The sequence below is a fragment of the Nycticebus coucang genome, chromosome 4, assembly GCF_027406575.1.
Source record: "Nycticebus coucang isolate mNycCou1 chromosome 4, mNycCou1.pri, whole genome shotgun sequence".
In the NCBI taxonomy this organism is placed as follows: Eukaryota; Metazoa; Chordata; class Mammalia; order Primates; family Lorisidae; genus Nycticebus; species Nycticebus coucang.
The window spans coordinates 128,325,302-128,338,617 of NC_069783.1; the positions used below are offsets into that span (position 1 = coordinate 128,325,302).

The 13,316-nt window shown below is 60.7% G+C and overlaps 1 protein-coding gene across 1 annotated transcript; it reads left to right on the plus strand.

Annotated features, from left to right (window-relative positions):
* The first annotated feature begins 2,675 nt into the window (after positions 1-2,675).
* Positions 2,676-5,634, plus strand: LOC128584408 (fibroblast growth factor receptor-like 1). The gene is given in 5 exon segments (XM_053589380.1): positions 2,676-3,015; positions 4,019-4,099; positions 4,208-4,492; positions 4,574-4,927; positions 5,097-5,634. Coding segments are annotated over 5 exon segments (1,497 nt in total). The 3' UTR covers positions 5,534-5,634.
* The last annotated feature ends 7,682 nt before the right edge of the window (positions 5,635-13,316 follow it).

Here is a 13,316-nt window from a genome sequence, read left to right on the forward strand (position 1 = left end):
CAGTGGTGCCAAGAGGAGGGCTGTAAACACAGAAGAAGCTGCCCTCCCTCGCTCGCTGCTCAACACCTGCTGTGGGACCTGGTTCCCAACAGGCGTCTGACTGATTCTAGTCTGTGGCCTTGGGATTGGGGACCACAGTTCCAAAGGAGCAGGGCAGGTGAACCCCCAGGTTGCTGTGTCCCCTCTGGGCCCTGCTGCTGTGGGCAGCCCCCACTTCCTGCCTGTTTTTCACACATGAAGGGTAGGGCTGGAGGGGAGGGGTGGGAGGGAAGAGAAGGGGGTGCTGGCCCCTGTACCCAGCCTCCTGTATCCATTGGTGCAATGAGACCTTGTCCCAGCCATGGCTCCCTGGCCTGCCCACCACCCTGTACCTGCAGTCCCTGTACTGGTGACTTGTCAGGGCCAAGGTGTAGGTGTGAAGGCCCAGCCCCCGCAATGTCCCACATGCTGAGGGTCCTCCTAGGTTCTCTAGCAGGTGCTTCTTGGCCTCAGGTCTTGCCCACTGGTCAAGTGGTAGGATTCCTGTCCTGGTGAACAAGGGACCTTTTCTGGCCAAATACAGAGCAGAGGCAGCTGTCTTGGCAGCCAGAGTCCCCAGGATCTGATGGGGTGCTCAGGTGGGAGTGCGTGTAGCAGGGTTGGCCTGGAGAGGGGAAGGGCAAATGGAGGGCTGTTTGCTTTAGGATAAGGCTGGCTCTTCTGGTGGGGCTGCCGCCCTGGGGGCCACAGTTCCGGCTATCTGGAGGTCACTGGCTTTGTCACTTGACAGTGACTGGGTGGGTCCTGACAGCTCCCTCTGTGCCTGTCCGCTCCTGTTTCCTACAGACACTTCTGACCTGCTTCCTTTTCCCTGAGGCAGGGAGGGGGCCAGGCTGCAGGTGACCCTCTGACAGTATAGCCAGGGTAGGGCTTCTCTGCCACTGGGTGGCTCCTTTTCAGGGCATGGAGGTGTTGGGTCCAGTGCCCCCAGGACAGGTTAGAGCAGTTTCTCCACTTGCTCCTTCCAGACAGTGGCCTGTAGATTTGTAAGGCCTGTGCCTGGTGTCTGCCCAGACGAGCAGGTCCTGCAGCATGGGAGGCTTCATGGAGGGGAGCAGCAGGTATCAGTCAGGGTCTCCCTGGGGTGGGCCTGGGGCCCTGGAAGGGCTGAGGGGTCAGGTGGCTGTGTGTCCATGGACTCCGAGACCCTCCCCTGGGCTGGTCGTGGAGGGAGCAGAATGTGCAGAGGAAGGCTGGCCATCAGGAAGGAGACATGAGTCAGGAGAGGTTTCCTCCCGCCCCCCCGTCCCCTGGAGAACTGGAGGAAACCTCTGTCCCCACAGCCTAGCCCCCAGTAGGGCTAGGATGGTATCCACTGGGGGACCCTGGACCCTCCCTCAGGCTATCAGTTCTTGCCATCTAGCAGGAGTGGGCTCCCAAGAGGTGGAATAGGGCACTCTGTGAGGGTCTCTGAAGGTGCCCATGGCAGCCCTCTGGATGGGTTTGCCACAGCTGGTCCCAGAGCCAGCTGGTAATCAGGAGTTGAGGCAGTGCTGGCTGGTTGTTGGCAGCACATGCTGCCCTCAGGCCCCCTCATGGTAGCATTCTGATACCTCAGGCTTGCTGACCCTCCCAGATAGGGATGGCTGCGGTGTGGGGTAGACACATGAACACCTCTTACCAATGGGCTGGCGAGTGGGGTCTTAGGAACAGTGTATACCGAGGGCATCTCCTGCAAGAGCACTGCCCAGGCCTAGGCCCTTGCATTGCTCGTGCCTGCAGGGTCTTTGTGTCTGGGAAGCCACTTGACCAGGCTATCAGGTGGGCTCACAACCCAGAGTTCCCCAGGCAGGGCAGAGGTTGGTGGGACACAGGCCTCAGCCCTGGACTTGGCTTCTTGGTGACGTTCTGGGGGAAGGCAGCCTTGGAGAGCCTTGGCCTTTCTGTTGTGAGTCCCTCCTCATGGCCACCAGGCTGGAGGGCCAGCTCCTTGGGCCAAACCACGTTCCAGCTCCTGGGCCCCCCTCCCAACTTCTGCCTTCTCCAAACTCGTGCCCTCAGACCCAAGGGGCTTGGGGCTGTGCTCTCTGGAGGTGAAGCCATCTGAGAGGGCATGGCTCCTGGGCTAGGCAGACACACCTGGGCAGATGTTTCTGTGACTGACCCAGCACAGGGGCAGTGGGCACATGGTGCTTTCACAGACAGTTGCATGCCCATGTATGCACACCTGGTTGCCTGGTTGGGGCAAGCTGCTCCAGCAACTTGGGTGATGCCTGTAAGTCATGGCTCACAGGGCATTGGCATGAGTGGCCTGGGGAGCATGGTGCTCTCCTCTGTGGTGCTGGGTCCCAGAGCGCAGGGGCCTGGGCCTCTGCCCTGTCGTTCCTTCCCATGTGGCTGGGGAATGACATGAGGTAGCCCCATGTTCTTGATTCATAGTTTTGAGGGATTATTGAGTCTGACCCTGCTGAGAGCCAGGCTCTTGTCTTCCTCTGATGAAAGCCTGCCTCCGGGTTGTGCAGGATATGGAGTCGCTGGCTTGCTGTTTGGGGCCGGGCCCTGAGCTCGGTGGGCGCCAGGTGCACATGGCTGCCATGATCTGGGAAGAGGGCCCTGTGCTTGGCCTCTGCTTCCCATCCCGGGCTGGTACCAGGCAGAGCCCTGCCCCCTAGTGCCATACCAACAGGATCCCTCACATGCCCACCGCTAATCTGGATTACCATTATCCTGTCCTCTCTGATCAAACTCTCTGTCACCCCACAGGCCCCCCAAGGATGGCAGACAAGGTGATCCCATGGCAAGTGGCTCAGCTAGGCCGCACCTCGCATCTGCAGTGCCCTGTGGAGGGTGACCCACCACCACTGACCATGTGGACCAAGGATGGCCGTACGATCCACAGTGGCTGGAGCCGCTTCCGTGTGCTGCCCCAGGGCCTGAAAGTGAAGGAGGTGGAGTCCGAGGATGCTGGCATCTACGTGTGCAAGGCCACCAATGGCTTCGGCAGCCTCCGTGTTAACTACACCCTCATTGTGATGGGTTAGTCAGGGCTCCAACCAGAGATCACCTGGGCAGGGGCAGGGTGCCCTGGGGCCACACCTGGGGCAGGTGAGCCAACACAGCCTTAGGCAGCAATTCACCCACTTTCTGGGCCCACCAGGACCTGGACAGGACCCAGGATGGCCTGACAACGTCACTGACCCCAGACTGGGTCCCTGAGGTTGCTTCCTTCCTCTGGGGCAGGAGTCCCACTGGAAGCTGGGGCGGGGCTGTGGTCTTGGCACGGTGCACTCTGGTGTCGGCTGTGACTTTGAGGCTCAGGTTTCCAAGTTCCGAGGGGCCGCCAGGACGAATGGCCTTTCTGTTCTCTTCTGCCCCTGGGGCCTGGGCATTGGGGAATGGACAGGTGTCCCGTCAACACACCCTCCACATGTTGGTACCAAGTGCTTGCGCTTGCCTGCCTGCCCCTATCCAACTCCCTGGGGCGGGGCTCCCAGGAGCCAGGCTGGCCCCTTTCAGGGATGAAAGGGCCCAATCCATACTCCCAGCTGCATCTTGGTAGCTCGAGACAGCCTGGGCCTTGGTCTCAGGCTTGGTTGAGGAGGCGGCTGTCACAGGGTGGGCAGAGGGGACATTCCTCCACATGCCCTGCCCCAGCACTGCCCAACATGGGCCCCGAGGGCCTCCTCTGGGTGTGTGATAGGAGCACTGTGGCCATTCCCTCCATCTTTTCAGAGGGGATGATGACCAAGCGGTATGTGGGCCATGTCTGTTTGCTAAGTCCTCGGCCCCTTGATGTGGGCTAAGGTTACTGCAGCTGCCACTGGGCCAGCCCCCCGGTCTTGCAGACCCCCTGGAGCCAGAGGGGGGTGGCAGCCAGCCCTCCAGTCACAGCCCTGCCTGTGGGATCACCTGTTCAGCTGGCCCTGGGTTCTGTGACGTGTGGCCCTGGTCTTTTGCTTGGAGGGCTGTGTTGCAGCCTGGTGGGGACTCCTTGGGACCCCTCACCTGTCCTCCCAATGGGTCCTCCCTGCCTCTGCAGATGACGTCAGCCCAGGCAAGGAGAGTCTAGGGCCTGAGGGCTCCTCTGGCGTCCAGGAGGACCCAGCCAGTCACCAGTGGGGTGAGCATGCATTTAGGGTACCTATCTGTGGGGTGGGGGAGTGGCAGCTATCCCTCCTAGTGCCCCTTGGACCTATGTCTGCTGACCCTGATGCTGCCCACCCCACAGCGTGGCCCCGCTTCACGCAGCCATCCAAGATGAGGCACCGTGTGATCGCACGGCCAGTGGGCAGCTCTGTGTGGCTAAAGTGTGTGGCCAGTGGGCATCCACGGCCTGACATCATGTGGATGAAGGATGGCCAGGCTTTGACATGCCCAGAGGCCAGTGAACACAGGAAGAAGAAGTGGACACTGAGCCTGAAGAACCTGCGGCCGGAGGACAGCGGCAAGTACACATGCCGAGTGTCGAACAGGGCAGATGCCATCAATGCCACCTATAAGGTGGACATGATCCGTGAGTGTGGGGGGCTGGGGGCCTGGTGGGGCTGGGGACTGGGGCCCAGGAGCCATGCCACAGCTCTGTGTCCCTGTGTAGAGAGGACCCGCTCGAAGCCTGTGCTTACAGGCACACACCCCGTGAACACAACAGTGGACTTTGGGGGGACGACGTCCTTCCAGTGCAAGGTACGCAGCGATGTGAAGCCTGTGATCCAGTGGTTGAAGCGGGTGGAGTATGGTGCTGAGGGCCACCACAACTCCACCATCGACGTGGGTGGCCAGAAGTTCGTGGAGCTGCCCACAGGCGACGTGTCGTCGCGGCCCGATGGCTCCTACCTCAACAAGCTCCTCATCACACGTGCCCGCCAGGATGATGCAGGCATGTACATCTGCCTGGGCGCCAACACCATGGGCTACAGCTTCCGCAGTGCCTTCCTCACTGTGCTGCCAGGTGCGTGGTTGTCCCCCCAGGGCCATGTGGGTCAGGCCATCCCCCACCCCCAGGGCAGGGCAGCCAGGGGTGCTGTCACTGCCACATACACTGTGGACCATCTTAGGTAGACGCTCCCCATTCTTGTGGTGATGTCCTCCCTACTTCCTTTTCTCTGTCTCTCTTGCAGACCCCAAACCACCAGGACCACCAGTGGCCCCCTCTTCCTCAACCACCAGCCTCCCATGGCCTGTGGTCATTGGCATCCCAGCTGGTGCCGTGTTTACCCTGGGCACTGTGCTCCTATAGCTCTGCCAGGCCAGGAAGAAGCCGTGGACCCCAGCACCTGCCCCTCCCATGCCTGGGCACCATCCACCAGGGACAACCCGTGACCATGGCGGGGATAAGGACCTGCCTGTGTCGGCTACCCTCAGCCCTGGGCCTGGCATGGGGTTGTGTGAAGAGCTTGGGCCCCCAGCCGCCCCCCAGCTCCTGCTGGGGTCAGGCCCAGTTACTGGACCCAAGCTCTACCCCAAACTCTACATGGACATCCACACGCACACACACACGCACTCACACGTGGAAGGCAAAGTCCACCAGCACCAGCACATCCACTACCAGTGCTAGACAGCAGCCACTCTATGGACACCGGAGTGCAGGCTGAGGGCAGACAGGCAGCTGGGTTGAGAGGAGGGGGCTTGGGTGGGGACAGAGCACAAGGAGGGGGCCCACCCTGGGGTGCCCTGTATGAAGTAGGGCCCGACACATATGTGTTGTCTGGACACATCTGCATGTGTGGTACAGACGTTTTGCCTGGACACTTGCACATGTTGACCAGACACCAGTGTTGCCAGGATACACATGCACATACACATTCACACACATGCATTGCCTGGATACACACTTGGACTGAGCCACCTCCAGGAAGCTGCGTGCCAGTGACTTGCACCATGCATGTGGCAATGGGCAAGTTGATGAAGGAACCCCCACCCCCGTCCGCCCACCTGTGTCCCAGCCTGGCCTTGGTCATTATTTTTGCCACCTGCTCTGGTGACCAGAGGCTGGGAGCAGGCATCAGGCAGCTCCCTGCTCATCCCCACCTGTCTCCCACTGCCAGATTGAAGGGGCCTTGGTATTTATATTTAAGAAATTAAGATAATATTAATAATGATGATACAGGGCTGGGTCTTGGGATGTGGGCCTCTCCTGGGGCCAGGACCTGCCTGGCCTCACAGCCATGCCGCATGTGCCTACCCTGTGGGGCCAGGCACCCACCACCCCACTGCTGTGGCGGCCCCAGACCTCTGTGATTTTACGTAGAGTTTGAGATGCAGCCTCGTACATTTAATATATTTTGTTAAACATAAGAGTGTGCTTCCCTCCCCTCTACATTGGTATTTCTGCCAGTTTAGTGTCTGTGGGGTATAGTGTGTGTCTGCATGCATGTGTATGCTCACATGCATGCCCGTCTGTACAGAGTAGTCTTGGGGGGGGGGTCCTCACCAAGTCTGAGGCTACAGGGGCTGAGACCTGGGAACTGTCACCAGTGCTTCCAGCTGAGGACTTCTCTGAGTCCCAGGATGTGTTGGGTATGGGGGCCCAGGCCCTGCCGTGTCCCACCCACCTTGGGCATCTGTCTGGAGTGCTACCTGAACCCTGCTGCCTGCACCCCCTCCCCATGCTGTGCAAGCCCCCTGACCCTAAGCATGTGTCCTCAGTTCTTTGGGGGCTTCAGTGGATAGACCCTGAGAACTCAGGTCACCTCTGTCCCCAGCATTCAACCCGAGTCACCTCCCTGCCACTCTGACCAGCAACAGTGTTCCCGTCCATTGGGGAAGCCAAGTGACCTACAGAGGGCTGGGGCTCCCAGCCTCTTGAGGTGTCTTGTGGGCTTGGGCAGAACCCCTGCTGTGAAGTGTGTGAGTCCCCAGAGCTGCAAAGTTGCTGTAGGAGGAGCCCAGGGCCTTTTGGTGTACAGGGCACCCTGCCTGGCAGCGTAGGTGACAAGGGGCTTCTGGGCCACATTAGGAGAGCTCCCCAGCCTGGGCCCTCCACATGCCTCCTCCAGCCTCCCCACCTGTGTCTGAGGAAAGCCCCACAGTGTTGTCCTGACCTTGGGACAACCTGAGTACTAGATGGCTGCAGAAGCCAGACAGAGTGGGAGCTTCTGGCAGCTGGTGACCAACAGATGTTTCCCAGACAGGATGGGCCCAGGCTGACGCCTGGCCTCAGTCTGGAGTGGGGGTGGGAGAGGGTGGGAGACTCCGGGGCAGGAGGGCTTCAGGGTTCCCAGGAGGGTGGGGTGGGTGGGCTCCCCTTCCTTCTCCCAGTTTCCAGACCCTTCTTCCTTGCTGCCCTAGCCCAGCTAAGCCCTGGGTTCCTCCACATCTCCTCTACTCCTGTCTCCAGCCTGACCTTGCCATAGTTGGTGCCTTGTGGACACCTATGGCCCAGGCCTTCCCCACATAGGGTACACTGGCCATCCTGCACTATTTCCAGGATGAAACCATGTTTCTATCCCCTGCACAGGTGGGAGGCCAGGAGGGTTGGGGGCACAGGTCTAGTGTGCTGCACAGAAGTGAAGTAGGCAGGTGCTGGGTGGTGGTGAGAACTCCCCTGTGAAGCCCAGCAGCCCAAGTTCTGGCCCATCAAGGGTGACCCTCCCCCGCCCCAGCGCTCTTGACTTTCAAGAGGTGTCCACAACCGGCCACAGGTGTCACAGCGTGGGGAGGCCTGAGCCTGGTCCCCAGGGAAGGGGTGGTAGTGTGAGGCAGAGATGAGGGGATGTTGGTGGCCCCAACTTGGGGGCCTGAGGGTCTGAGCGCTGGGCCAGGGCTAGGAGATGGGCCAGGCATTCAGGACAGGAACAGAGAAAACCCAGGATTTAGAACAGGGACACAGGAGGGATGCCCCGCACAGCTGACGTGGCTATGGGACATGGGCTGGGATTAGCTAAGGCAGTGTTTACCGCAGGGGCTATGGTGGGCCTGGGGCTGGGCCGCTGGTGAAGCAGGCTGTTCAGGGTCCATGGGCCTTGGGCAGACAAGGATCCCATGGGCAAGGTATGTGTGGAGCTTGGGTCTCCTGAGACGGGGGTGCAGCCCTTCCCAGGGGCTTTTCGGATGTCCTAGAAAACCACAGTGATCAGTCAAGCCCAGCAAAGTTGGGAGGACAAGCCTATGGCTGCTCATCACAAAGAGCCAGTGAGGTGTCCAGGAGGGCTGTGCCCAGCCAGATCCCTCCTGTGTGACCAGCAGATGGTGGTTCCCAGGCAAGCAGGTGTCAGAAGGGGCAGGGAAGGCCATGTCCAGTGGCTGCTGGGATCCACCACACAGGACTGTCTAAGGAAAGCAATGTTTTGGGTGCTGACCAGGGGCCCTTGCTGGTCATCACTAGCTTCTCTATTCCTTGAGCCCCTGCAGTGGCTTGGATGAAGTCCCCCTTAGGATGGCGGGGAGCCCAAGAGGGAAACAGGGGATGCTGAGCTCAAGGTCTGGCCTCTGGCCGTGTGGCCCACCTGGAGGCACAGCCCCAGGGAAGCACCTGGAGCTGGACACCCTCCACATGCCACAGACCAGCTCTGGGGATACTCTGGGCCACAGCTGGGCTCCAAGCCACAGGCAGGTCCTGCCATGCCCCCAGCCCTCAGGCACCAAAGCGCTGCACTGCTGGAATCGGGGAATGACCATGTTGACAGGCACTGGAGCTGGCTGCCTGACAGGCCCAGGCTTAACCCAGTGCTACATCCTTTCCAGCAGCCCCTTGCCTGGCCCAATGTGGTTCCTGGGATGTCTGGCTCCCAAGGCCAGTCCTGCTGGTGGCACTATCCTTAAGCTTCACCAGCCACCCTAAGCAGGCTGTCCGTAATGCCTGGTCATGCCAGGCATGTGACCCTGCAGGGGAGTGGCCCTCAGTGTGGCTGGGGTATGGTAAGAGAGCTGCAGGAGGGACTTTGCAGCCAGACTGGGCAAGACGCCCACCCCCCAGGTATCAACCTGGGTTTGCTATAGCCCCGGGTAAAGACTGTGGGAGGGCCCCAAGCCTCAAGGCAGCTGTTTGCCCCACCAGCCCTTGCTGAGATAGTGGCAGCATCTGGCCCAGGGCCGGCAGGTGGTGACAGTTGCCAACAGCTGGCCAAGGGGTGGCACCAGGCTTTTCCCAAGTCAAGGGGGTGGGAGTGGGGTTGGGTAGGTCTGGGCCCTCACAGCTGAAGGGGGAGCTTGACTGTCAGTTCCCGTCTGCCTCCAGGGGGCTACCTGGGGCTGGGGCAGGGCTCCCCTTGGGGAGGAGCGAGGTCAGCAGAGCAGAGAGAGTGAATGGAGGGGGCAGAGATGGGGTCCCAGCTATTCCCCATGGCAGAGCCACTCTGGTGGGGGGTCAGATGGACTGTAGCAGGGAGGCTGGGGAGAGGGGCCCACAGGGTCTGGGGTCTGCAGCACCAGGCTGGGGGTGGGCAGTGGGGCTGATCAGCCACGCTCATTTCTAGACACCACTGAGTCCGGCTCTTCCAGCTCCCACTCACCTGGGATGCCCTCAGCTGAGACCCTCCAACCTGCAGCACTAGGGACCTCCAAGAATGGGGGGCACCTGGCTGTGGGCAGGACAGTGTTGGAGGAGACTATATGCCCTCCTGGCAGGTTGGGGCAGGGTGGCCACAGATCATGGCCCCATGAATCTCTCAGAGGAGTGGACAGCTTGCCAACTCCACGAGGCCCCATAACCATGTAGGCCCTGCACCTGGAGGCAGCAAGTGCAGTGGTCAACTCTGATGGCCAGTGGTCACCTGGTGTAGCCTGTACCTGACTGGGCTCTGGCTCTCAAGTCCTGGGGCTGCCACCCCCCATAAGACCCCAACAGCCACCTGGCCATTGTGACCTCCGTGTCTTCACCTGTGCTCAGGGCACAGACAGGGCAGGGGTATCCACACCTGCCCCAGAGCACACAGCCACCCAGGACCTCAACCTGGCCCAGACCAGGAAGGGTGGGATGGCTGGGGTGGTGCCAGGCTCATAGGCAAATGCTGCTCGTTCACAGCTTTTTCCTCTTTTTTTCTCTTTCTTCCAAAATCCATCCCCTACTGCTGCTTCTGGAGACCCTCCCAGACAGTTGGCATTGGCTGTGCTAGCTGCCCATAAAGCCCCTCTGAAGGCCACAGCCAAACCAATAGTGGGGGTGGGTGGGGGTGTGGGGTTGTGGGGCGGTGGCAGGAGGGCTGTGCTGTGATCTTGGCCCGGTGGGAGGGGACCCCAAGGTGAAGGCCTCCAGCTGTCCTTTGCTGGAGGCTGATGCCTGAGTCACCCCAGAGCTATTGGGCTCATACTGGGGTCCATGTGGTGTGGCTATGCCAGTGGCATTGTGGCCACTCTGCTCCACTGGGAGCTGAGACCTGGCTCCATTAGCTCCCTTGGCCCCCTAAAGTCCAACACTGCACACTGAGTACCCTGGATGCTCAGGGCCAAGGAGGCTTGGCCACAGGTACACAGCAGGGAGGGTGGTGGAGGGTGAGGCAGTCCTGGAGGGGCCCAAGCAGGGAGGACCCTGAGCAGGACACCCTTGAGCCAGGAGCCACGGATAGCAAGTGGTAGCTAAGGGCTCGACCCTCTGTTGGTGCCCCTGGGATGTGGAGATTGCCTCCTGGAAGCCATGGATCAGACCGTCTGAGGAGCCCATGGGCATTGGCCTGAGGACCCGCACTTGACCAGGCACAAACATTGCCCATAGTGTCCTGTGGGGGCAGCAACCAGCCAGGAGCTCTCAGGCCTAGGGCCTGCCTGTGCCCTGAATGCCACACAATACACCCTTTGTTCCCGAGGCCGCCTGGCCTGCAGGCCAAGAGGAAACCTGAGGCTGCCAGCCAGCACCCCCACCCCCGCTGTTCAACAGCCCTGGCTGCCAGGGCCAGCCCAGCAGAGGAGCTGTGGGGCCCTGCTCCATCTGAAGCAGGGGCTGTCTGCCCCTCTGCTCTGCAGCTCAGCACAGGCAGAGCCTCCATGGCTGTTCCATCAGGCTCCCAAATGGTCTGGAGTCTGGAAGGTCAGGGCCCAGGCTTGGGTAGGGTATGCCACGGAGGCCTCCCCACCCTTCAGGGGCAGAGACAGTCCTGGACCCACCTTTCTTCCTCCCCAGGTGGCCTGGGTGAGGTTCCACCTGCCTGGCCTGGACTTAACCCCAACTCACTCCCCACCACTGCCCCTTCCTCATTCATACCCACCCTTATTGTATCCCCATCTCCCACCCCACTCTCCTCACCCCCATTCTACTTCACCCTATGTCCCTCCCTATCTGCCCCACTCCTTGTCTTTCCTCCTCTGTCCTCTGGCTCCTTGGCTCCGGACAAGCCCCCGTAGTCATTCCTGGCTCAGGTGAGTGGGAGTGGGTCAGTGTTTGGCAGGAGGATTCAGCTCCTCACCACTCCCTGGATCCCCTCCCACAGGACCTAGGATGGCCACCCATCTCTGTGCATCCCTCACCAGGTGCCACCAGCCCTAGCACCGCATCCCTTCTCCCCAGTGCAGAGGGCCCAGGCAGGTCTAGAGCACTCTGGAGCCTACCATCTCTGCCACGGATGGGTGTGTGGGTGTCTGTGTCCGTGTGCATGTGTGTGTTCATGCGTGTGTGCTTACATGTGCATGTGCCGCTTATACATGCATGTGCAACCCACTTGTGAGCATGTGTGTGCTTGCATGTTCGTATGTGTACACGTACTGTGGGCACAGGGGGTGCCCTGGGCCCATATCCCATAAGGCTTCTCAGAGGGGGTCTTGGGTGGGGTCTCTCAAGCAAGGGTGCAGCAGGGAGGAGGCATAGGCTGAAAGGCAATCCCTGCAGCTCCTTGGCTCCAGGGTCCTGACCCCTGCTTGGCTTTGACCCAGACAGGTAAGGTCCCCACTGAGACACAGACACTCTGTGGACATGTCACCAGCCAGGAGCACCTGGGCCTCAGACCTCCTTTGGGGTGCTGGACCCTCTGGGATGGCCAGGCCTGAAGCCCACCCAGAAGCTCCCTGAAGCTCAGGTTCAGCCACATGGCCAGGGGCCAGCTGGTGCCCAGGGTGGTGCTGTGTGGGGCCTGCCCAAGGAGGAGACGGGCAGCGTGTGGCAGGATCTCTTGGAGTTGGAGGCACCCACTGTGGCTGCAACACTCACCCCGGGCTCTGGCAGGGCCTGGAAAGGAACTAGCTATAGTCTGAGGTAGACAGATGACATGGCTTGGGTCAAAAAGCTGTCAGCAGGGTAGGCAGGGGCAGGGGCCTGGGGCCTGGTGTGGGGTGGGCGTGAGCAGGTCCCCTCCCCACCGCCCCTCCTGTTGGCTGCCATGAACTGGGCCCAGGCCTCCTCTGGAGCAGTTCCTGCAGCAAATGTTGCTCAGGTTGGGGAAGGGCCTCATGGCTAGGGTGAGACTGCCTGGGGGCTGTGCAGACAGACCTGTGGGGAGCCCACCCAGGGAGTCTCCCCAATAGCCTACTCAGTGCCAAGGTTCATGTGACTGCTGCACAAACACCCACCAAGTCCAGTGGGGCCCTTGGCCTCCCAGATGCTCTGTGAGCATGAGGGAGGCTGTACAGCTGAGGCTGAGTCTCTGGTGTTTGCTGCCTGCACTGGGGCTGGGGGTGGGGTAGCCATCCTCCCAGGAACATGGGTAGACACAGGTTTGCCCAGCCTGCTGGGCATAGGGTCTTGCCCCTATCTGGGGCCTGGACCTCCTTTGCCCTCCCAGCTTATGCCACTGTTTGTGGGGTGCTGAGTGGGCTGGTGGAGCTGCACCCCGCCTCCTGCCCCTTGGCTTTGCCCTTCCCACACTTCTCTGTGACCCTGGCCTCCATACCCAGGGCCCACAAGCTGTGGGGGCTTCAGGTGTGTGGGGGATGCAGCAGGCGCTGGCCTCAGGGTGGAGCGGAATCTTGTGGTGTGAGTAAGTGGGAACATCCTGGGCTCAGGTTATAGTTTCCACTGGAAGAACATCCCCATTGTGAATGCTGGCTCCAAGCTTCTTAAAAATTGCAAATATATCCAGTTTCCCAAGCCAGGGCTCAGCAGACTAACGTGGTTGCTCCTGTTGGACCTGCTGTGGGTGCCGGCCAGTGAGCATGGCAGGCTATGCCTGGGGCAGACACATGGACACTCAGGTCCAGGGAGGCCCCGGGAGTCAGAGAGGCGATCACAAAGTATCCTGTGTCACATCTCAGAGCCCTGCCCCTGGGTGGCCTTGTCCTCTAGGAGCCGTCCTAAGTCCCACCTCATGTTGTGCCCTTGCTACTACATCAGGTCACCCCCACTTGGACCTGGCCTCACTGGCCAACCAAAAAGGCCAGGGTGGACCCTGCTTCCAGTCTCAGCACCCTGACTTTTCTCTGGTGCTGCAGAGCAGGGGTGTGTGTGTACATGACTGTACACATGTGTGCATGCATGA